The sequence below is a fragment of the Miniopterus natalensis genome, chromosome 11, assembly GCF_054644295.1.
Source record: "Miniopterus natalensis isolate mMinNat1 chromosome 11, mMinNat1.hap1, whole genome shotgun sequence".
NCBI classification, from domain to species: Eukaryota; Metazoa; Chordata; class Mammalia; order Chiroptera; family Miniopteridae; genus Miniopterus; species Miniopterus natalensis.
In genome coordinates this window covers 37,946,067-37,970,045 of record NC_142091.1, presented here as the reverse complement: position 1 = coordinate 37,970,045, position 23,979 = coordinate 37,946,067, and the positions used below count along the sequence as shown (strand labels likewise).

Here is a 23,979-nt window from a genome sequence, read left to right as displayed (position 1 = left end):
CTACAATATGTTTCTGCATTCTTTTTTTAATTTGTGTAATAATTGTGAAATGTCCTCTATCACTTTTCTTCTATTTTGTCATGGATGGCAAATGAAAAAATCCTGAATTCTTACTTGATGTCTCCAGACTTCTTTTATACCCTCTTAAAAGATGATAATACTTTGGACAACGTAATATGGAAACTGAAAGTGATGGAATGGTGATTTATTTCATTGCATCTTCTAGGTAGTACCATCATTCTTCCATTTTCTTACCATCTTAGTGTTGTTTGACATAGTTGGGAATAATTGATGAGTAATATTAAATAATTTTTATGATGAAATAGCAAAATTTTTCAAGATATAGAAAAATAATTTCATCAAGCTCTCATAATATATTTTAGATTTATGAAAGAATCCAACAACTCCATATTGGTGATTATGAGAGAATGAATTTTATTTTTTTTTTAAAAGTAAATTTCCCCATTGTTCCTTGGAAGCCCACTAAAGAACAACAACAGTCATAAAATACTAATCCTTACAAATAATTAGGACTGCTGAAAAAAGAAACTCAGAAACTGAATTTGGCTCCAGTGGCATCTGATGGTAATACCAGAGTTAAGTCTTTGTTCTGGCACACTGTGTTCTGGCACACTGCACAGCTAAGGGCCATGCTCAGGGTTCATGCTCTGGATTTATGGTCTGGCTGCAGGGGGATGGTGAGTGTGGGAAGCAGTGGACTAGTAGGCAGGGAGACCTTCCACAAATGGACTGTTAGTTACACTGGGAGACCAATATATTAGGTGTAATCAGTACAAGTCCTAGGAAATTGGACAAATGGGGTGTCACCTTTTGCTTGTGTTCCTGTGAGCCACACCAGGGACATGAACCATGTCTCCATTCAAGGAGGCCCCCAAGGGCAGGAACAGTATTCTACCAGGCTGGGATTTTCCATGGTGGAAATGATGTGTCTCCTAAACAACAACTGTGCTTCATTCAACACCCATTTTATCAGATTAGCAGAGCCTCTCTGAGAGGCTGCTTGGAGAGAGCAGGCTTTGGAGATAGATGGATGTAGGTTGGAATCCTGGCTGTGCCACCACTCATCAGCTGTTTACTAATTTGTAAAGGTGGTGGGGTAGGCAGTAGTACCAACTCACAGGTATTACAAGGCAGAAGACCAGGATACTTTGATTTAATGTATTCAATGGGAGGCCTTGTTCTGCGCACTGGGGGACACAGATGAAACTGACACCTTTCCTGCCTCAAAGGGCAACCTTTGGGTGTGTCAAGACACTGGAGAAAAGGCCTGGCCATATGTCAGGTGATAGAAGAGGGGCAGATAAGGAAGGGACACAGAGAGAGTGGTAAACTCTGGGGGTGGAGGGTTATCAGGTCTGCCCAGGCAGACAGCACAAAGGGGCATCAGCACTTACATGAAAGAGCGAGAGCACGAATGGTCATTGTGGAGGGGGAGTGGTGCAGCCTGCTTGGCACACAGGAAGTGCCCAGGCCAGGTGAGGGAGAGTTTGCACTGGATTTGCCCCTGTCTTTTTCACTTGGGCTTTTGAGGGGATAGACAAATAATGCAGTGCTTTCTAGCTTTGTCTGGATGTTATCCCTGGAGTGGGGGCTGGCACTCTGAGGAACTGGGCCTCTACCCTATTCACCTCCCCACTCTGCCATTATCAGCTGTGTCCAGATGGTCACAGGCTTCCTAATCTGACATAATCAGAGGGTAGGAGCTCAGCTGGGACCTGGGCCTTTGTGCTGGGCTGTGAAGGGCCAGCCCCAGCTGGAAAGATCTCCCAGACAGGGCCCTGGGGCTTTTGAAGATGGGAGGGGCGGGAGGCTGGAGTTGCAAGGAACCTATGATAGCTCTTCAAAAGGCAATCTGGGTGTAAATGAGAGGAGCCCCAGGTGGGGTCTAGCTAGGTCCTCCATCCTCTGGGCCTCAGAAACGGCACGTAACCTGCACCTCTGGGCCTCTGCCTCACAGAATCTCTTTGTGACATCTTTCATTCCCTCTCCTCTAAGGCTACCCCTTCCTATCCAGTAGTTTTATGTTGCTGTTTCTAGAGCCCCAGGCTAATCCAGGGGCTTACAATTGCATCAGGAGTTTGTGACCCTTGTTGATGCTGGGGATCTTGCAGGTCCAATGCAGAGCTAGGCTGGCTGGGTTCTCAGAGGCCTGTGGCTCTGGCACCTACCACCCAGTTGCAAGCCTTGAACCCCAAGGCTGTTCGGATCTGTTGTGTTTTAGCTTCTTTCATGCATGGGGGAGCCCCACCTTAGCTCTGGCTTCTAGCAGTGAGCCTGGATTGGAATCCTTTTTTAAGGACTTGATCCCATAGTGCGTGAACCCCAGAGCTCAAACTTCTGCCTTCGTTGGGGTTTTATAATTATTTTTTCTGGTTCTTGGGCATGTTTGCTTGCTTATAAGCCTATGTTTCTCTCTTTTTAGTTGTTTGAGTTTTAATTTTGTCTATCACTGCTAAGTGTTTGAATTTGAGAGGGTTGCTTAGAAAGAGAACCATCCTGACCATAAGTACCTCATTGATTCTGAAGCTTCATGAAATCTTAATCAGAGACTCTTAAGTATATGGCCTTAGGCAATTCTCATCTTTTCAAGGCAGTTCCTTCTTTGTAAAATACAGATATTAATAATTAGCTTGCTAAAAGTTAAAAGTGTTGATCATCTCAAGTTGAAGGATAGTGATTACCTTGAAGTACTATGGGAAGGGAATGGGTTTGGGAATAGACACTGGAGTCTACAAAGGCATTTGTAACATTCTGTTTCTTTTTATTATAAACCTTTTTTTTTTCCTTTCCCCAGAGAGAGGAAGGTGGAGAGAGAAACATCGATTGGTTGCCTTCTGCACGCATCCCGACCAGGGATCAAACATGCGACCTGGATATGTGTCCTGACCAGTGTGGCTGTAACATCTACTTCTTAAGCTAAGTAGTAGGAACACAGATGTTTTATTATTCTTAAACTGTACAAAATTAAATATTCTTGAAGTATTTCATAATTTAAAAAATTATGTCCACACTGCTATTATGAAGGTAAATGAGGTAACGTGAAGGTGCTTTGTAAAGAGTCAAGGCAAGGAGTAGACACTTCTCCAGGCAAAGCAGGCTTGAGCTGGAACACAGACCCAACCTTTAAATGAAGTTTTATTTCTATAAGAAAGAAGGGCAATAAGTTAAGGGGCTATTTACAATAGAGGTGCCATGAGACAAGCACAGTAGTGAGCCCAAGTTCTGCCTTCTCTCTCTGCCTCCTGGCGCAGGTTTTCCAAGTTTGAGTCACCTGCCCATGCTCTGAACAATGGTGACACAGCCGTGGGAGCTGGTGCAGCGCTGCAGAGATGTCTGGGCCTCCACCTGCCCATTGCTGGGGTCAAAGGTGAAGACTCTGTCGGTGCTTTCTCCGTGATCATCCCGCCCACCAAGGATATGGACCTTCCCATCACACACAGTCACACCACAGCTCTCCTGAGTTGGACAAATAGAAAGACAGTCAGCTCTGGGGTCCAGCCTGGGGCTCATTCAGTCACTAGCTGGCCAGGCCAGACAAAAAACCTTGACCCACAGAATGTGAGCAACCAATCTGGATGGTAGAGAGGAATTTGGATGGAAGGCAGGAAGCTCTGGTTTACCCTTGCTAAATGAATAGCCTCAGACAAGTCACTTAACCTCTCTGGGCCTCAGTTTCTTTATCTGCAAAGTAAGAAAAACGAGTACCTTCTTCATAAGGTTCCCTGAGCAGTTAACAGGGTTAAGCATGTAAGGTATTTTTTACATAGTACCTGGAATACAGGAAGCACTTCAGTAACAACAATAACACCACCACCATCTTAGGATCTCAGACTCAGAAAAGCCAGAAATCTCAGGCTCCTAGGATCACTGAAGGTCATAACTGGCAGGGGCTACCAGTGCAATCACACCCCTATATAGTCTCTGGAGTTTCAGGAGAGGTAACAAAAGGTGGGAGAGGCAAGGAATACAGGGGCCCATTCAGGGCCTGGGCCTCTCTTCTCTGATATCACTGGGGCAGGGGAACTTAGCAAGTTCCTTCTCCATGCTTCACCACCACCAACCCCAACCCCAGTCAGCTACCAGCTGGTGGCCTTCAAGACAGGAGAGAGTGCAAGATCATTTAGACCAAGTTCCCCATCCAGGGCTACAGCACTTGGAACTGGGGTTCCAGGTTCTGCCTTAACATGGTATAACTGGTGGTCTCGGACTGGAGCCTCATTTGCGAAATGCAAGGCTGATTATCATTGTGAAGACAAAGCTAGAGAACTAAGTAGAACCGCCTAGCATGGAGTCAGACACAAGACTCACTAGCTCTAAGATCCAGATTCTTAGAAGTGGGTCTTCCCTCTCTTGAATGGAACCAGGGCTATGCCTAAGACCCTTAACTTACCATGGGGCTGGGGAGAACAGCTGCCTCCCCCCAGACATCTGTACCAGGGTTGTAGGTGAAGATTTTGCTCATGAGGCCCCCCACCACATAGATGGTGTCCTCAAGGGAGACAGCCTCAAGACATCGCTGTGAGAAGGGGGCTGGCGACCGCAGGCTCCACTGGTCCTCCTTGGGGTCAAAGCACTGCACCTGAAGGGTAGGAGATGTGGCAGTGATGAAGCCTCACCCCCCAACTGCCCTGCTGCCTATGTACTCCCACTTCTCTCTGTCAAGGGGACTCATTCAGCACAATATTTGCCTCTGTCTGCCGGGCCTGCCCTCAAGTATAGTTCCAACTTTGGTCTCCTACCCCTGGACTCCCTGTATCAAAAGCATCCTCATCTTTCAAGGTCCAAGGAGAGGTCCCCATTCCAGGAGATGGAGGTACTATCTGCATTAGTGCTGTAGAGGCTCCTCAGAGCAGGTACCCGGTGGAGATGTGTTCAATCAACCCTCCACTGTCAATCAACCCTTGTCCCTCTTCCTGGTGCTAATGAGGTCATGACAAGATTCCAGCTGGGGTGTCTTTCAGCTCACATTACTACAGCTATCCACATGCCTCCCAGTCCTACGTGTGTTTAAGACACCTTGCACAGTTCCTGAGGGCTCATACTTGTACCTGCCTGCTCACCTTTACTCTTTTTCAGTTGTTTCTTTGGGAGACTCCCAGAGTGGCCTAAAACAAGTCAGTGCTGCATGAGAGGGTACTGAATGGGGCAGTTCAGCCAGCCCCAGGAAAATGTGCTGGGGAAATAAGGAGGGACAAGTGATCTTAATTTGGAAAGATTCACATCACAGGACCACACGACTGTGAGGCCATCCAGGGAAGGAGAGAGCTGTCATTATGAAGATTAATTCAAAGACAATTCAGAGGAAGCCTGGAGGCAGTGCACCACAATATTAATAGTAGTTATCTTTAGGTGGGGGAATTATGGGTGATTTTTTTTCTGTTTCTCTGTTTTCTAAACTTTCAGTAATGAGTATTGTTTTGAATGGTGGAAAAGCATTTTAATTAATCCCACTCTTGCACTCAATTTTTTTAATCCTTACTCGAGGATATGTTTGTTTATTTTAGAAAGGAAGGGAGAGAGAGAAAGAGAAACATTGATCGGTTGCCTCCTGTACGTGCCCCAACCAGGGAACGAACCCACAACCCAGGTATGTGCTTTGACTGGGAATCAAACCCACAACCTTTAGTGTACGGGAGAATGTTGCAACCAACTCAGCCACCCGGCCAGGTACCCTGGCTTAATTTTTAATCTTTGAAACTATATGGCATCAGTCAAACATTCAGGCTAGCTGTGCTGCTGACCCACTGTTTGACCTTGGGGTCATCTCTGAATTGATCGCCTTGCCTCAAACATGTGGCTTCCTCCTCAGGGTTGTTGATGGGATTAAATGAGAAAATGGATGAGGACAGGAAAGTGCCAACTCGGCGCCAACACAGCAGGCCTCCAGTGTCCTCTCCACACCCACCTTGTCTGTGCTGATACCGTCCTGTCTGGCACCCCCGATCACATAGAGCCGGCCAGCACAGGGCACCACTGCTGCCGAGCTCACGGCCTCCAGGAGCGGCTCCACTGCCTCCCAGGTGTTGGAGAAGGGGTCGTAGCGCTCCACGCTGCTCAGGCGCTGCAGGCCATCAAAGCCACCCACTGCGAACAGCTGTGTGTGAGGACAAGGGGAGTCCCCCACCCCACCAGAGTCAGGGCTTGCTCCACTTGTGTGCCAAAAGCTATCCCACCCCAGCACAAGGGCCAAGCCTACCCAGGGTGAATCTCAGTGCTGCCACTACCCAGTTACTGAACCCCCTTTAGCAGATTTCCTCTCATTAGCTGGGGATAAGGACCTCCATCTCTAGAATGGGTACTGAATGCAGAATTAGTCTGTAAAATACTTGGCACCAAGCTAATGCTTAGTAATAGTAATTAAGGGTTTACCACTTTACTTAAATGATTCTAAGAAGCACTTTTATCTGCATTTCTGAGTTGGGGATGTAGCTACAAAAGATAACTGGCAAGTTTTTTTGTGGGTCTTTTTTTTTTTTTTTGGTCTTAAGTGGAGTCGAGATTCAAACTTAGAATGTTTGACCCCAGAGCCCACACCCTTGACCCCTAGGCTGTACTATTACCATAATTACTATTAGCATTAGTATTATGATGTGACTTTGGGCAAGTCCCTTTCTTTTTTGAGACCTCAGATCCCTTCTTACAGAGAGAGGGTCTTAGAAAGGGCCTTCCCTAAGGACATCTATAGATCTGTACCGTGGGCCCCAGGGCAGCAGCAGCTGCTACATGTCCCTACCTGTCCCTGTAAGACCGCCATCTTGTGCCTCCACCTGCCCTTGTGCAGTGAGGCCACTTTGATCCAGGTGTGCAGATGGGAGCTAAACATCCACACATCATGGCTGTTGATGTGGCCTCCTGGGGAGAGAAAAGCAGTTGTTGCCCCCAGATCCAAGGGAAGGGTTAAGGGTAGATGGCAGGAAGGACTTTCCCCTGAGCTGGTGTGAGACTTTGGGCCTGTGACCCAGACAGTGTGCTTTGAACAAGTGGTGGGAAGGTCTGAGTTAGGACAACGGGCATAGACTTTTGAGGGAGAGGCCCGAGAGAGTCAGAGAGAAGGAACTAATCACTTGGTGTGTTGTGGTGTGCCAGGCTCTGTGCTCAGGGAAGCAAAGAGGGGGGCACTTTAGAACTCTACTGAAAGTGAGAGTGCAAAAGGTACCCAAGACAAGCATCAGGAATACACTGTGGTAAAGAAAGCAGAGCCACTTACACTGGGATGGGGAAGGGTAGAGAGTGACCCAATATTTCTGTCTCACTTCTGCCTTTACCCTCATAACTTCATGTCTGTTTTCATCCCTCCATGAGGTGTTGGGATTACTGTACCCAGTTTACAGATAGGAAACTCAGTTGAGGCATAAGAGACCAGGAATGACTTGTTGAAGATCACATGGTCTTTCAATGCCAGAGCACTGATCAGAACCAGAGCTGCTAGCCCCCAAGCCCAACATTGGTATTAGTGAAGGACACAGCATACTTCATGGGGCAAGCACTGGGGATGCAGGCTGTGGACTCTCCCTCCCCCTACCTGGCTGTTGTAGGGTTCCTGCCAGGGACTCAACTCTCAGGAGTAGCCTCCTCAGGGACAATTGTGACTGCACCCTTCAGCCTAGCCACATGTCTGGTGCCCTTGCCTCTGTGTATTTCCATTTGGCCTGGATGGTTTCTGAAGCCTTCCTGTCTCATTCTTCTGCTCCTTGTCCTTCCCTGGCACCCATAGCTCCTACAACATTAAGTGTAGTCTACCTAGGCCTAGAGGGAAAGTCTGTCTGATCTGACTCCAGGCTCCCTTTCCTCCCTCACCTACAATGGTTTCCCCTCCCAGGTACACTCAACCTGCACTTCAGAGCCCTGAGTAACCAGGGTTCCTTTCTGCATCTTCCTACCTTCATGCCTTTCCCTGTGCTGTTCCCTCCAAAGTTGGGCCAGATTCCCTGAGTGGGATTCCAGCTCATTTGGGGACTCTGAGAGTTCCCATCAAATTCAGTCTGATCATAAAGTAAAGTCTGTTTCCCCCTCTCCAGGGTACAGCAGGGAGCAAGAATTGTGCTTTATTCTGATTCTCTAGGGTCTGAATCTCAAGGAAAACACCATCTGTTGATATCAAAGCTCCTAATTTTGTCAATTTTGAGGCAATGGGGAAATTCTTAACCTCTCTGAGCCTGTTTTCTCATCTGTGAAATGGGATTTTAGAGAGAATTAATTAATGTAAGCTGTTTAACATAATGCCTGGCACAAAGTAGCTTAAAACAAGTGATTAATACTAATATGAGCTGAAGCTGACTTTACTGAATTAAGGGTGGAGTCACACCAGTGATTGGTTCTGCAGGACTACATACCATTTTAGTCAATAACTGTAGGTTACCAGGAAAAGCCCCACCCCCATCTCCTGGTTGGAGGGAAGAACAAAAAACAAAGGGGCAGTGCTCAGGTGAGATGAGCTAATCCTGTGGGGCTCCCAATGCAGCCCTGTTCTCACCTGAGATATAGATGTTATTGCGGAGAGTACAGGCAGCAAACTCTGAGCGCATGTAGCCAGGCAAGCTGGGCAGCGGGGTCCAGCGCTGGCTTTCTGGGTGGTAGGCGTCTGCGAAGGGCAACCTCAGAAGCCCCTTGCGGTCACAACCGCCAATGACCACGATCACTTCAGCTAGGTCCATGAATCTGGCATGGGGATAAGCCCAATATCCATTGATCTGCGCACAAGTTTCGGCCCTCTCACTCTCTCATTGACCACACTGTAGGGTCCTCCTACCCTTCCATGTCCTTCTGTCTCCCTCCTAATTCCCATGCTGGGCTCTGTCACTTCCAACCTTCCCTCTGGCTATTGATGGGAGGAGGGTCACTAATCCTTACTCCATTCTACTGACCTCTAAATTACAGAAAAAGAATATTTACAAAGCCTTTAGCCTTAGCTAGAAAAATCACCTTTTACAGAGGAGGAAACTGAGGCTAACAGACTGGCTTGCCCAAAGTCATGCAAGCCAGTAAGCAAAAAAGCTGGAATTCAAGCCCAGGTTTGTCTGATGCTAACCCATTCTCTTTACCCTTTCTGACCTCCACTCCCTAATTCTGCTGCCTCCCTCCTATAACCATCTTCTAAACCTATACCCTAATCACTAATCCCATTGAACCAGGCTTCACACCCGTTCAGCAAAGTGTTTTCACCTCTCACTGACCCCTCAGGCTTCTGAACCTACCAGAATTCCCAAACCCTTTAGGCATTGGAAATTAGGCATACCTAATTCCTGTGACAAATATAGAGCATCTTCTTTGTACCAGCCCTGTGCTTAGTGTTGGAGATACAGTTGTAAGACAGGACTCCCTGGAAGGATGACAGACTATCTTGGACTACTCCACCCAGCGTCTCCCGATATGGTTTTCCAGGCCCTGCCTATTTATATCCCTTACTAGTCTGAGCTCCCAGAGCATACAGGGTGTTTTCAAATCACTCTTGAGTCTCAGGGACCCAGCACGAAACCTGCACAAAGGGAGCACTCAAAATTATGGATGGATGAGCAAGAGAAAAAGTACATAAGGTGTGAGACGCCTGCATCTCCCTATTGGCTGTTAACTCCTCAAGGGCAGAATGCCTAACACTAAGCCTATGAACTGTTTGTTAATAAAGGACTGAATTTCATTCCAGAGGCATGATTAAAGGATGAATTAAAGGATGACAGAGGTGTGAGTGAGTGGTTGAAGAATGTGGGAATAACGAAAGCCTGTGGCAAAGGGGCTGGGAGTGGGGGCTGTACCTCCGTGGCCGCGTACGTAGCCCACCGGACTCTCGGCCCAGGATGAAGCAGGCACGGGCCTCGAGCAGCAGTGGGCGGCAGTCGCCGCAGGCCTGCAGCAGCTCGTCAGCCTCCACCCTCTCCAAGAAGTAGTGGGGCGCCAGCAGGGGCAGGCGCACGTGCTCCAGCAGCCGCCGCAGCTGCCCGCGTCGGGCCGGCGCGTCGTGACGCACCCAGCGCATGGCCGCCTCGAACACGGCCTCCTCGCGCGTCACGCGCAGCGCCGGGTCCGCCAACAGCGCGGCCACCTCCTCGGGCGCCAGCTCCAGGAAGTCCGCGTGGCGCACCACTTCGGTGAAGGCCTGGCGCAGCACGCGGCCGCAGCGCTCGGCCAGCGAGGGGAGCGAGAAGGCGGCGGCCACGCGGCGCAGCGCCAGGCTGTTGGCGGCGCGCAGGCGGCCCTCGAGGAAGCGCGCGCAGGCCTCGCGCAGGCCCGCCACGCCCAGCCGCTCCGCCAGCGCCAGCACGGCGGCCGCCTGGTCCTCGGCGCGCAGCCGCACGCCCGCGCCGTACACGTAGTCGAGTACCGCGGCTAGCGCCGCCGCCGTCCCTGTCAGCCCCGCGCCGGGCGCCTCGGGCACCACGGACACCACGGGCACCACGGACAGGCCACGCTCCGGCTGTCCGGTTGCGAACAGGCTGCGGAAGTAGGCGCTGCCCGCGCTGAGCGCGGCTCGGTGGCATGGGAAGTCGCGGCCCCCAGCGCGCAGCACCACGTCGGTGAGGGTGCGGCTCCGCCGGTAGGCGTTGAGGGTCTGCAGGACGCGCTGCGCGTGGCAGGAACCCGCGCACGGCCCCTCAGCGCCCGGCTCTGACTCCTCCAGCAAGGGGCCCTCTAGCATCCTGCTGGGTAGAGAACAGCACAAATAGCGTCGGAAAATTCACCTGCCAGGGGCCAAACGGGCAGGAGGCCCCTCATCACAGGCAGGCGTGAAGGTAAGCAGTGTGCTTTCGTTCAACTACTGTTCCTTCCACTCTCCTACCCAGACTCCTAATGGCAGGCTGCAAGGATCTAGTAGGCCCTGCCTTCGCTGTAGCACCTTTTCCTCACCCACTTCAGCCGTATTGCCCTTCCCGCTTTTCAGATTTGCCAAGCTGTTTCCTATTAGTATTGACAGGAGACAGCTGGCACGCTTTCATTTGGGGTAATTTGAAGAGGGTCCAATAAAGGAATGATTTCAAAAGTGTAGACAGTGTTTAGGGACTCCCACAAGGGACGCGGCAGTACCACGTGGCTACCAACTCCAGGGAGTCATTATCTCTCCCAAGGTCTGAAGGGGCTGGGAGGCTACTGGACCCTGTACAATACATCTGTATAGGGAAGGGTCCCTGATAGAAGCTGTAGCCTTTGGTCAAGGAATTCAGGATACCCTACAGAGACCCGAAGTGTGTGGAGCGGTATAACACTACCTCCATTTCCTCACCCCATCCTGTCTCAGGCCCATCTCCTGCCCATCTCCTGTAGGTGCTGCCCGTTGACCAAACCCTGATTGTGTGTTCCATTTAATACCTGCCCCTCCCCCAACAGCAAGGCTCTGGCCCATAGCAGGTGCTCAATACCTGTTCAAAGTCGAGTGAATGTATTAAACAAATACGTATGGAGAACATTTTCTGTGCCAGGCAGTGAGCAAGGCAGTCATGGTTCCTTGCCCTCTAGGAGCCCATAGTTTGGCGGGGCGGGGGAGTCCCATGGGAAGTATAGAATATTAGGGGAGCTCTTAAAAGGGGCACTAAACCCAGTTGGAGGGAAGAGTCAAGGAAGATACCCCCGAGGAGGGTATCTTTGGACTGAGGATGGGTAGAATTTGTCAGATGAAGGGAGGGAAGTGGAGGGAGAATGTCTCCAGCTGAGAAAACAGCCTGTGCATAGGCCCAGGGAGAAGGAAAATATGAGGTTAGAGCCCAGGCCGAGAGGGAAGTCGGCACTCTGTTCCCAAGGAAGCACTGTGGAAAAGTAGAAAAGGGTTGGCTCTAAGGACTGATCCGGGCTCTAATCCTGCCGCTAACACTGACTGTGTGAGAGTCAATGTAAATCACCTGTGCATATCACTTCCCTTCCGTTTCCTCTTTTGAAATGAGATCATAAATGCTCACCTCACAGAGTTGTGATTTTGTGACTCTTAAATAGAATGTATGAAAAGTGCTAGGTGCATAGTACAAATTCAACAAATGTTCTTTACATTGCTTTTAGTCAAGAGGAAGGGAACACACTTAGTTGCTTTTTTTGTATATAATTTCATTTGATCCTCACAACCCTGAAAAGTTTCTTTAGAGCCTCACCCTTTTTAAGTTTGTCATGTGCAAACAAGTACACAGAGGGAACCTGCCTTTCAGAGGTTTCTGTGAGGATCAAAGGAGGGGTGTTTGTGCAAGCACTCTACAGACTGAAGGGTTGTACTGTGTCAGTCATGATTTGGCCGTTATAAACATACTGCCTCTGCTTGCACACCTCCAGGAACAGGGAGCTCACTCCTTTATGTGGTAACTTACCCCAGGGGAGCATAGCTCTGGCCAATGCCCCCTTGCCTCTCCCTTCACTCTCCTGATCCCAGATGCTTTCCCTTCTCTGATACCACTCTGCCCTGGAGATCAGATTTGCCCAGGTCATACTGGGCAGTGGATCCCCTGCCTCAGAATCACAGTAAATGAGCTCTCTGGTGGGCAGGGTCTTGGAAAATTAGCTTTGCCTAAGTAGAGGGACTAGACACTGCACCTGGCTTCACACTCTGCAAGCCCAGCAGCTCAGCCACATTTGCTAGAGTGGGGGCGTGTCCCAAGGAGCAGCCTGGGACCAGCTGAGGGAGGTGAGAGAGGTTATCAGAGCATGCTGCCCCCATTCTCCTCTTCCTGAACTGAGAAAGCAGCCACACTCTGAGCTGAGATACAAGAGGGTAGATCTCAGCATGAGGAGGAACTTCTGCCTGCAGAGATGTTGTAGGGCACTAGGGGCTGTTAGGGCGTCCTCTCTTGGGAAGTGCACCAGTACTTTTTCATTCATTGTACAGCTGTCTACTGCTCTGGGCACTGGACACACGGGGACCTCAGACCCAGTTTCCACCCTGGTTATTCCCATTCTGGAAGCTGGAGGGTGCCCAGTTGGAACATGGAAGGTAGGAATTCCAGGCAGGGCTCGATCCAGCATTTTCCCATTCCAGCTAAGAGTCTAGGCATCTCAAGCCGTAGGTCCTGATGCAGACTGAGGCACCCAGCCCCTAAACGTTGACATGCCACCCTGCCTGTTTTACACACCCACTCACACAAGCATGCTTAGATTTGTAGACACCACACAGGACAGCCCTGTGTCCTAAGCACTTACCTGGCCACCCCCTCTCCCAGGCGCCCCGAAGCTGCTGCTCTTGCAGGGACCATTCCAGTCCGTCCTGCCACCGGAACCCCTGGCAGCCTGGGATCCAATGTCCTAGCTGCTGTGCCTGGACCGCCGCTCACGCTCAGCTGCAGGAGGACAAAGGGGCTGGACGCCAGGGGGAGGGGAAAAGAGAAGGGGGAGGGTAAGGGGATGCTGGGCTTTTGTTCCACTCTTGGCCCAGACCTAGAAGGAAGGAAAGGAAGGAGGAGGAAGGAATGAGCATAGAGTTGACTACAGGCAACTCAGGATCTGTGTGCCTGGATTGGAGTGACTTGGCACTGACTCTGCCCCTGAATGATACACAGGTGTGAGGGTGGGTGCGGGGAGGGGAGCGCCAGGGGAGTGCCTCTCTTGGGAGATGGTGTGAAACCGTGAAACCTGGTGAATTGTGTTCTGGGGTACCTGTATGAGAGTGTGGGAAGGGAGTGCATGGGACTCGGCAGCTGCGTAGCATTGGTGTGAGTGTAAACTTGTAGGTGCAGGTGTGACTAAGAATGTGCCTGCATGGCTTAGAGATCTAGGTTTCCTTCCTGCCCCTGTGTGACTGCTGTGTCTGTGTTAAGGCTGATAGCAGACATTGTGGGACTGTGCATCTGGTTATATGCCTTGTGTGTCCCTGTCTCTTTGTCTGTGTCTCTGTGATTGTTCATTTCTCTGTGTGACAGGTGTATCTTTGGACAGAGAGAGAGAGTGTGTGTGTATGATAGGGGTCTGTGTCTGTGGACTGTGTGCTGTGTGTGGACATCCTATGATCCTCTGTGCTATGGTATGAGTTGAGGTGTACCTACCTTGGAGCGGGTACAGTAGGACTGGTGTGGTGGTTCTGGGCTTGCCTGGCCTCCTGGAGCCAGAGGGAAGCCACTCCATAGACTGGTGCCAGATCATTTGCTGCCTCTACAAAGGGCCCCAGGGCCTGGTGTCCATGTGGCAGGTGAGGGGATTTGGCTTCATGGAAGAGGACAGCAATTTGGAAGGAGGTTGCCTTCATGAGCTCCAATGGGCCTGAGGCACCTGTGGTCTCTTTCGGGTGGTTGCCTAGACTTGCTCCGCAGCCCTAGGCTAGCCCCTCCCTTGGGCCTGGCCTTTTATCTCTATGGGAGAGATAATCCAGATTCTTGCTCTATCTTACAGAAAGCCTTGTGCCATGAGTCTTTGAGGCCGGAGTGCTGCAGGGACCTGTCCTGGCTAGGCTTAGGTAGACCAAGTCTGTGGAAGGAACGCTGTGACTATGGCCAGGTATGTGTCCTGAGGCCTTGGCAGAGAATGGACCCTGCTCCAGGGAATGGTGTATCCCCCTTCCTAAAAATAGGATGGCATGTGTTGCTCTTTGTTAAAGGATGTGAGAGAATTAGGCACTTTTTAAGAACTATTTATTATTTATTCCCATCTTTCACCCCCCTTCCCACTGGCAGCCATCAGCTTGTTCTCTATATCTGTGGGTCTGTTTCTGTTTTGTTTGTTTGTTTAAGATTCCACATATAAGGGAAATTATACAGTATTTACCTCTCTCTGTCTGACTTATTTCACTTAGCATAATCCATCCATGTTGTTGCAAATGGCAAACTTTATTCTTTTTTATTGCTGAATAGTATTCCATTGTATATATGCACCGCATCTTCTTTATCCATTCATCTATTGATGGACACTTAGGCTGCTTCCATAACTTGGCTATTATTACTAATCTGCAATGAACATAGGGGTGCATGTATGTTTTCAAATTAGTGTTTTTGTTTTCTTTGGATAAATATCTAGAAATGGATTTTCTGGATTGTATGGCAGCTCTGTTTTTAATTTTGTTATTTATTGATGATAACCATTCTGATAGGTGTGAGGTGATATCTTATTGTGGTTTTTTAATTTGCATTTCCCTGGTGATTAGTGACGTTGAGCATCTTTTCCTTGATGGTTGGTCATCTGTATGTCCTCTTTGGAGAAATGTCTCTTCAGATTCTCTGCCTATTTTTAGATCAGTTTGTTTGGGGGGGGGTTGGTGTTAAAGTTGTATGAGTTCCTCTCATTGAAAGTATTATTTGGGAAGATCTCCCACTGAGTAGGTTGTCTTTTTATTTTGTTGGTAGTTTCTTTTGCTGTGCAAAAACTTTAAGTTTGATGTAGTCCCGTTTGTTATTTTTTCTATCATTGCTCTGCCCCAGAAGACATATCCAAAAAGATGCTAAGAGTGATGTCAAATAATTTAGTGCCTGTTTTCCTCTAGGACTTTTATGGTTTTAGGTCTGTAAGACTTTAATCCAGTTAATTTTTGTATATGGTCAAAGAAAGTGGTCCAATTTCATTGTTTTGCATGTATCTGTCCAGTTTTCCCAACACTATTTGTTTTTACCCTATTGTATATTCTTACCTCCTTGTCATAAATTAATTGCCCACATAGGTGTGGTTTTATTTCTGTGCTCTCTAATTCTGTTTCACTGATCTTTGTCTGTTTATATGCCAGTACCATGCTGTTTTGATTAGTATAGCCTTGTGGTATAGTTTGATATCAAATAGCATGATACCTCTAACTTTGTTCTTCTTTCTTAAGATTTCTTTGGCTATCCAGGGTCTTTTGTGGTTCCATATAAATTTTAGGATTGTTTGGTTTTGCATCCTTTCATTTATTTGTGTGTTCTTCAATTTCTTTCTTCAGTGTCATGCAGTTTTCAGAATATAGGTCCTCTATCTTTTTGGTTAAATTTATTCCTAGGTATTTTCTTCATTTTGACGCAATTGTAAATGGTATTGTTTTCGTAATTTCTCTTCCAAATGGTTCAATAATAGTTCATTATTGGTGTATAAAAATGCAACCCATTTCTGAATATTAATTTTGTATCCTGCTACTTTACTGAATTCATTTATTAGTTCTGATCATTTTTTGGTAGAATCTTTAGGGTTCTCTTTATATAGTATTATGTCATCAGCAACTAATGAGAGTTTTACTTCTTCCTTTCCAATTTGGATGCCTTTTATTTCTTATTCTTGTCTGATTACTATGGCTAGGACTTCCAATACTATTTTGAATAAAACTGGTGAAAGTAGACATCCTTATCTTGTTCCTGATCTTAAAAAGCTTTCAGTTTTATGCCATTGAATATAATGTTAGTTGTGGATTTGTTATATATGTTGAGCTATGTTCCTTCTATCCCCACTTTGCTGAGAGATTATATCAAAAATGGATGTTGGATTTTGTCAAATACTTTTTCTTCATCTATTGATGTTATGTTATCATGTGATTTTTCTCCTTTAATTTGTTTATGTGGTGTATCATGTTAATTGATTTGCAGATATTGAACCAGCCTTGCATCCTAGGAATAAATCCCACTTGATCAGGGTATATGATCTTCTTAATGTATTGCTGAATTTGGTTTGCTAATATTTTGTTGAAGAGATATTTGCATCTATGTTCATCAAGGATATTGACCTAAATTTTTCTTTCTTTGTATTGTCTTTTTCTCGTATTGGTATCAAAGTAATGCTGGCCTCATAAAATGAATTTGGGAGCCTTCCCTCTTTGTCAGTTTTTTGGAATTGTTTGAAAAGGATAGATATTAATTCTTTGAATATTTGGTAAAATTTACCTGTGAAACCATCTGGTCCAGGACTTCTGTGTGTTGGGAGTTTTTTGGTTACTGATTCTATTTTAGTAGTTATTGGTCTGTTTGGATTTTCTGTTTCTTCCTCATTCAGTCTTGGAAGAGTGTATGTTTCTAGGAATTTATCCATTTCTTCCAGGTTGTCTAATTTGTTGGTATGTGGTTGTTTGTAGTATTTTCTTCCAATCCTTTGCATTTCTATGGTTCAGTTGTCACTTCTCTTTCATTTCTTATTTTATTTATTTGGGTCCTCTTTTCTTCTTGATGAGTTAGTCTAGCTAGATTTCTTAATTTTGGTTATCTTTTCAAAGAACCAGCTCATAATTTCATTAAATTTTTTATTGTATTTTTAGTCCCTCTTTTGTTTATTTCCATTCTGATCTTTATTATTTCCTTTCTTCTACTCACTTTGGGCTTTGCTTGTGTTTTTTTTTTTTCTAATTCCTTTAGGTGTAAGGTTATATTGTTAATTTGAAATTTTTCTTGTTTCTTGAGGTAGGCCTTTATTGCTATGAATTTCCCTCTTAGGACTGCTGTGGCTGTGACGCATATATTTTGGATCATTGTATTTTCATTTATCTCAAAGTATCTTTTCATTTACTTCTTGATCTTGTTGTTAACCCATTCATTGTTTAGTATGTTATCTAGCCTCCACATATTTGTGTGTTTTTCAGTTTTCTTCTTGTAATTTATTTACAGTTTCGTACCATTATGATAGGAGAAGGTGCTTTATATGGTTTCATTCTTCTTAAATTTATTGAGACTTATTTTGTAGCCTGACATGTGGTCTATCTTGGAAAATGTTCCATGTGCACTTGAAAATAATGTATATTCTGTTGCTTTTGTATGAAATGTTCAAAAAATACTAAGTTCATCTGACCTAATTGGCATTTAAGTGTCTTTCTATTTGAAGTGAGTTTCTTGTAAGCAGCATATAGATGGGTCATGTTTTTTAATCCATTCAGCCATCCTGTGTCTTTTTATTGGAGCTTTTAGTCCATTTACATTAGTAAATTTATATGTATGTACTAAAATAATTGATGTGTATGTACTTATTGCCATTTTGTTAATGTGGTGGGTTTTTTTTTAATAGTTCTCTGTTTCTTTTCTGTTGTCTTTCCTGTGGTTTGCTGTTTTTAATATTTGTTTGGATTCCTTTCTGTGTTTTTTGTCTATATTTTGTGTGTTTTTTGTCTATATTTTGTATGTTTTTAGTTTGTGGCTACCATGAGATTTTGTATATCATTCTATATCTATAGCAGTCTATTTTAAGCTGATAGGCATTTAAATTGAAATGTATTTTATAAGGACCGCATTTTTACAACCCTCTCCATGGTTTATGTTTTTGTGTTGTTTTAGATCTTTTCCTGTTGTGTATCTCCTAACTATGTATTGTAGTGTGAGTCGAGTTTGATACTCTTACATTTGACCTTTGTAGTAGCTTTTTAGATGTCAGATTCACTATATTTATTAAATGTTTGCCTTTACCTGTGAGATTTTTCCCTTTCTCATATTCTCTTATTTCTGATTATGGCCTTTCCTTTTCTGTTTAAAGAAGACCCTTTAACATTTCTTGTATAACTGGTTTAATGGTGATGAACTCCTTTAGTTTTTGCTTGTCTGGGAAACACTGTCCTTCAATTCTGCATGAAAACCTTGCTATGTGAATAATTCTAGGTTGTAGGTTCCTTTCAGCACTTTAAAAATGTTCTGCCGCTCCTTTCTGGCCTGTAAAATTGCTGCTGAGAAATCAGCTGAAATCATTCCAATATTTCCTTTGTCTATAACTCATCACTTACTTTGTGATTCCTTCCAGATTGTTTCTTTAACTTTTGCCATTTTAATTACAGTATGTCTTGGTGTGGGTCTCTTTGGGTTCCTCTTGTTTGGAACTCTCTTTGCTTTTTGGACCTGGATGTCTGTTTCCTTTCCCAGATTAGGAAAGTTTTCAGCCACTATGTGTTTAAATAAAGTTTCTGTTCCTGTCTTTCTGGGATTTCTATAATGTGAATGTTTGAGCATTTGATGTTATCCCAGAGGTCCCTTAAACTATTCCTTATTTTCTAAAATTTTTTTCTTTTTGCTATTCTGATTGGTTGATTTCCACTAGTGTATCTTCCAAGTCACATATCTGTTTTTCTCTATTAGTCTGTTGTTGATTCCTGTTAATGTTTTTCATTTCTGTCATTGTAGTCTTCAGTTCTACTTGGTTATTTATTATACTTTCTAATACTTCATTGAAGTTCTCCCTAAGTTCCTCTATTCCACTCCCAAATTTGGTGAGCATTCTTATGACTGTTGCTTTGAATTTTTTTATCAGACAAATTATCCTTAAGTAATTTGTTTCCTTAAGGTTTTTTAAAATTAATTTTATTTTTTATTAAATTTATTAGGGTGACATTTTAGTGGGGTTTTTTTCCCTGGGGATTTTTCTTGTTCCTTCATTTGAGAGATAGTTTTTCATTTTGTTTGACTTTCTGTATGTGTTTATATGAATTAGACAAAATAGCTCTCTTCCCATCTTGAAAAAGTGGCCCTAGGTAGAAGCGGGCTCTTTGTAGACTGTGTGTGTCAGGTGGCTTTGGCAGGCTGGTAGGGGCCTAACAGTTACCTAAGGTATACAGGGCACTGTCCTTCCAACCCAGAACAGCTCCAGGTGTGTGTAGTAATGTCCTGTGGATTGTGCTTGCTCCCTTTGGCTCAGGTGATGTGTCTGGGAACTCACTGCAGCAACCTTGCAGGTAGGCTAGAGTACCTACATAGAGCCCCCACCTACGCTGTGGAGGTGGAAGGGGTTGTAAAGTGTTCACTTAGCCCTCCATCCTGAGTATTCCCGTGGTTCCTGGAGAGCTCCCGTGGCTTCCCAGCCTTCTCTATGCAGTCTCCTCCTCATATTTAGAAGCTATTCACTCAGTCCTCAGTTGTCTTGAAGTAACTGCTTGCTCTATATAGGGTGTCCCCCCAAAAATGTATACACACATTTTGAATAATTATAAAGGCAGTGTTTATTAAAATACATTTCATTTTCAAAATTGACCTATCAGCTGTTAAAGTGTGTATATATTTTTTGGACACCCTGTATGTGTATACTTGATTTTGTTCATGGTTGAGTTCCATATCCTCCTATGCCACTGCCATCTTGGACCTCTAGATGCAGGCACCTTTATATCTATACTTGGGAAGGAGGGTCTGAGAGTTCATGGAGGGTGGGCTCAGCCTGGAGACCTCACGCACTGAGGTCCAAGGGAGGAAGGACAGAGTGGATCTACAGGGGGTGCCAGGGAAGGGGAGGGGACCCATCTCCTGTTTCCCTTTGAATGGGCAGTCAGGCTGCCCCCTGCAGACAAGGGAAGGACATCAGGAAGGTGGGGTTCTCAGTAACTCCTCAGGTCAAGGAACAGGAGCCAGTGTTGACCACGGGCTGTGGGCTCCCTCCTCTGTATGGTGTGAGGGGAGGAAGCTGGACTACCTCTGCATTGGGGATTGGGGGTATGGTATAGGACTCCAGTGAAGATGGGACTCTGGCTCTTCCGCACAAAATTCCTAGTCTGCTCTACCCCCTCCTGAAAACTCCAGGATGTCTCAAGTTACTCAGGTCTGGCCAGGAGCCTGGTACATCCTGGCCAGGAACGTTGAGTGGACAGGGAGGAGCTGGCATGAAAGGTCAAATCCACTTTCCTGGTGGGTCTGCCTGAGGCTGGAGAGCAGGTTGTTGGGCATTTTGGGTAGGGCAGTGAACCCCACTCTTGACCCAGATTTCATTCATACTCCCTTGTGCCCAAGGAGAGGCGGGAGCTGACTTCTGCCCCAGGAAAGGAAGCAGTTGGCATATGCTCAATGGGGGGGAGGGGGATCCTTCACAGTTCCTGAGGGGCAGTCCTAGAAGTTAATGTGGGGGGAGCCCAGCCTGGGTTCCAACATTTGGGAGGGATTTTTCTTCCTTTCCTCCAAGAAGGTGACAGAATCACTCAGACCCCAAGAATTTTACCCAGAAGACCCCTCCTTGGAGAAGAGACACATCCCTTGATTCCCCGGAAGCACCGTGTTTATTTAATGCAAGTTGGTGCTAGTGTTCAGCTTCCCCCTTTCCTCCTTAGGACACACCCAAGATCACACACTCTTAGGACAAAAATGGGAGTTACAGACCTGCCCTGACTCCAGTGCTGACCCCTTCATGGAAGGCAGAGGTCCAAGAATTCAAAGACAGGAAGGGACATCCATGGACTATATTGGGGCTTTTAGCCCAGGCACTCGAGTGTGCCAGGAATGAGGTGAGCCTGCTTTGGTGAGGTCTAAAGCCTTGAGAAGTCCAAGCCTAATCTCTGCCATTGCAGAGAGGCATCTCCTGGCTAAAGGTCTGTCACTCTACAGGCCAGGGAGCTCAGAAAGCCTCCATGTGGCTGTGAGGGGACCTCTAGTCCCATTGCCCATCCCCACCTTTCACGTTGTTCCTGGCTGGTTACAGAAGGCACGCACACACTCTGGGACGAGAGCCTGGGTGGATTCTGGTGCCACCTGTTCTGTGTGGCCTTGGACAGTCACTTTACCTCTCCAAGACCATCTCCTCCACCACAATATGGGATGCTGGTCCCCAGGGTTGTTAAGAAACCCACCACCCTGCCACCACTCTCCCACTCATTTCTGAGAATGGCTCCTCCTCAAATCATGGGGCCAAGACTATATCCCAAACTCAGCAAGCTTGGTCCCCATCCTTCCACTGACAGTTCAGAAATCACATGTCAACATGGCAGCTTTAATCATCTTGACCAAGGTCCCTCAGGCTCCCTCCACTGTAGGCCTCCTTAGCCACATGCCTACCCCTGACCATGCCCAGACACTTTATTTTCAGGTGGCCCCTGACCTATGGTCACTGAGGTTGTGTCAGTCTGGGGCTCTCTGCCCTGGAGGCCTGTTGGGCACTTGGGCGGGGAATTAAGCAGCCCTGAGCCTGCTTATCTCGCCATTTCCAGCTGCTCCTAGGGAATGTGGCTTGGGCCCTCTCCTGGGGTAGGTCCAGTGGTGGTGGGAGGCTGGTTAGGAGGAGTATCTCCACTACTGCAGCAGGTTTTTCTTCTGAGTCAAACCTTTGTGCTTTGAGACTGAAGTGAAGAGAAGAGCTTCTGGGGGCTGGGGCCCAGCCCCAGGTCCTCGAGGCAGGAGAAACACGGAGAAGTTGGCTGCCTCACAGCACAAACAGGGGGATGGTCACACGTGAGCATCCACATCCTCCACTGCCACAGGGGTATGGCATGGCCCAGTGACCCATCAGAGCTTCCAGATCAGGATGCAAGGGAAGACCTCAGGGGAAGACCAGGCCCCAAACTTCCCAGAAGGATCCCCAGGCCTGCAGGGGCATCTGAGAGGCTGGAGTCCTGACCCAGCTGGGCCTCAGGGGAGAGAGGAGGCCTTAGAGCCAGCTCCCAGAGCACTCTTGAGTCCAGACAAGCTTCTACCAGCTCTTTTGGGTTCCCTGGTCTCCACATTAGGTACAGCCTGGGAAGACAGGTCTTTAGCTAACGGCCACTGCGGTCTGTGAGAGTCTTGGCACGGCTGCCATTCCCTCGGAGGTCCACTGGGGTGGTGGTGCTGTTGGCATATGTGTCATAACTGTTGTCTGAACATACAGAGAGCTCATCGGAGACCTCCATGCCATCGCTGATCTCTGTGGGGGCAGAAGAGGTCAATGAGGATGGCAAGAAGATACTGTGGGAAGGGTGGCCTGCAGTGCTCCTGGTCAGGAACTTGGAGGCTGATGAGACCACTGGGTTCAGATTTAGTATTGAGCTTGGTATTCAAGGCCCTCCTTGCTGTCTCCTGTCCCCTGGAACTCTTCCTTCTAGCCACAGAAAACAATCTGCATCCTTCTGAGCTTGGCACCCATGTGTTTACTCTCCTCAGGGCCTTTTCATATACTGGCCCCTCTCCTGGGAGTGACCTCCCATCAACACCTTTTCTTAAAATCTGGCTTATTCCTCTCATCTCTGTTACTGCAGTCTCCTGAAAGCCTCCCCTGACTGCCCCCTCGCCCTGGTTAGGATGGGACTCCCCTGCTTGCCCCCCACCCCATCACATCCTGTACTGTCACTGTCTATGGCCCCCACCATCTGGAGCACTTCAAGGATAGGGGTAATGTCTGGGCATCTGTGTCCCCAGTGCCTGGCATAGTGCCAGACACAGCAGAGGCCCAGGAAAGGTCTGCTGAGTAGAGCTGAGCCCACCCTGAGGAGACTCAGAGTTCCTTTGGGGGGGGGGGGTTTGAGGGTCTCTGGAGAGAACCTTTCAATCTACAGTGGGCAAGGGGTGAGGACTGTGGCTGACTCCTCAGAGTCTTCACTCAGAGGGTGCTTAGTGAATAGTCTTTGGCACTACAGGAGAGGCAGGGGGTATAGATGGGCAGAACCTGCCAGGCCTAGGGACTGGCCTCCTGCCTTCCATTCATTCAGCCCATCCCTCTGACTTCTCCAGGCCAGGCACAGTGCAGGGGCCTGGGGATCCTGGGTGCCTTGGACTGGCCCCTTCCTTCAGGAGCTAGCTCTCCAGTGTGGCCAGAGGGCTGTGGGATGCTAGAGAGGCACTCCAACCTGTCTTGGTGCTGAGGGAAGGCTCCCAGGAGGAGGGTTTTTGAGCAAAGGTAAGCAAGAATCTGTGTATACTAAGCACCTGAAACTGCCTGGCATTCATCTCTTAGAGGAATAAATAGTAAAGGAGCTAATAAGATGTTCACTTGATCCTTAGAGCCAGCCCCATCTAAACCACAGTCACCCCCATTGGGCTCTCTTTCATTCAGGCATGTTTACCAAGAACCCCTCTGGGCCGGCAAGGCAGTTACCCTCACAAGTACCCTTTGAGGGATGTTAGCTTATGTTACAGACAGGAGTCTGATGCTAAGGGAGGTTCGTGCGCTCCAGTCCACACAGCTATTTGGCGATAGAGCTGGGATTTGAATCCAGGTCCATCTGGCTCCTAAATACTCTATAAATCTCTCCTTTTCTCTCTGTCCCCATGCCCACATCTCTGTCCTGAATTACCAAGATGCATACTTGAAGAATGCCATGTGAACAGGAAGATGACCATCTATAAGCCAAGGGGAGAGGCCTGGACCAGATCCTTCCCTCTCAGCCCTGCTGACACCTTGATTTTGGACTCCAAGCTTCTAGAACTGAGACAATAAATTTTTGTTGTTTAAGCCTCCCACTTCATGGTACTTTGTTACAGC

General features: G+C 47.2%; 2 protein-coding genes and 1 long non-coding RNA gene across 4 annotated transcripts in view; 1 reads left to right on the top strand and 2 right to left on the bottom strand.

Annotated features, from left to right (window-relative positions):
- Positions 1-3,198: 3,198 nt before the first annotated feature.
- Positions 3,199-10,738, bottom strand: KLHL35 (kelch like family member 35). Its single transcript, XM_087821655.1, has 6 exons — positions 9,771-10,738; positions 8,495-8,679; positions 6,755-6,873; positions 5,927-6,115; positions 4,412-4,600; positions 3,199-3,477 (listed from the first exon to the last, which is right to left on the bottom strand). The coding sequence occupies exons 1-6, from the start codon at positions 10,649-10,651 to the stop codon at positions 3,289-3,291; spliced, it is 1,752 nt and encodes a 583-aa protein (XP_087677781.1). The 5' UTR covers positions 10,652-10,738; the 3' UTR covers positions 3,199-3,288.
- On the top strand, positions 10,523-23,954 carry LOC148091973 (uncharacterized). The gene is made up of 2 exons (XR_015715281.1): positions 10,523-10,745; positions 23,796-23,954. It is a non-coding gene; the product is annotated as an uncharacterized LOC148091973 (long non-coding RNA).
- The window catches only part of GDPD5 (glycerophosphodiester phosphodiesterase domain containing 5), an 87,723-nt gene continuing 83,487 nt past the window's right edge, over positions 19,744-23,979 (bottom strand). For both annotated transcript variants that reach the window (XM_087821653.1, XM_087821654.1), the window contains one exon: positions 19,744-22,425. In XM_087821653.1, coding sequence (XP_087677779.1) covers positions 22,277-22,425 — 149 coding nt within the window. In that variant the 3' untranslated portion in view covers positions 19,744-22,276. The remainder of the gene's footprint in view (positions 22,426-23,979) is intronic.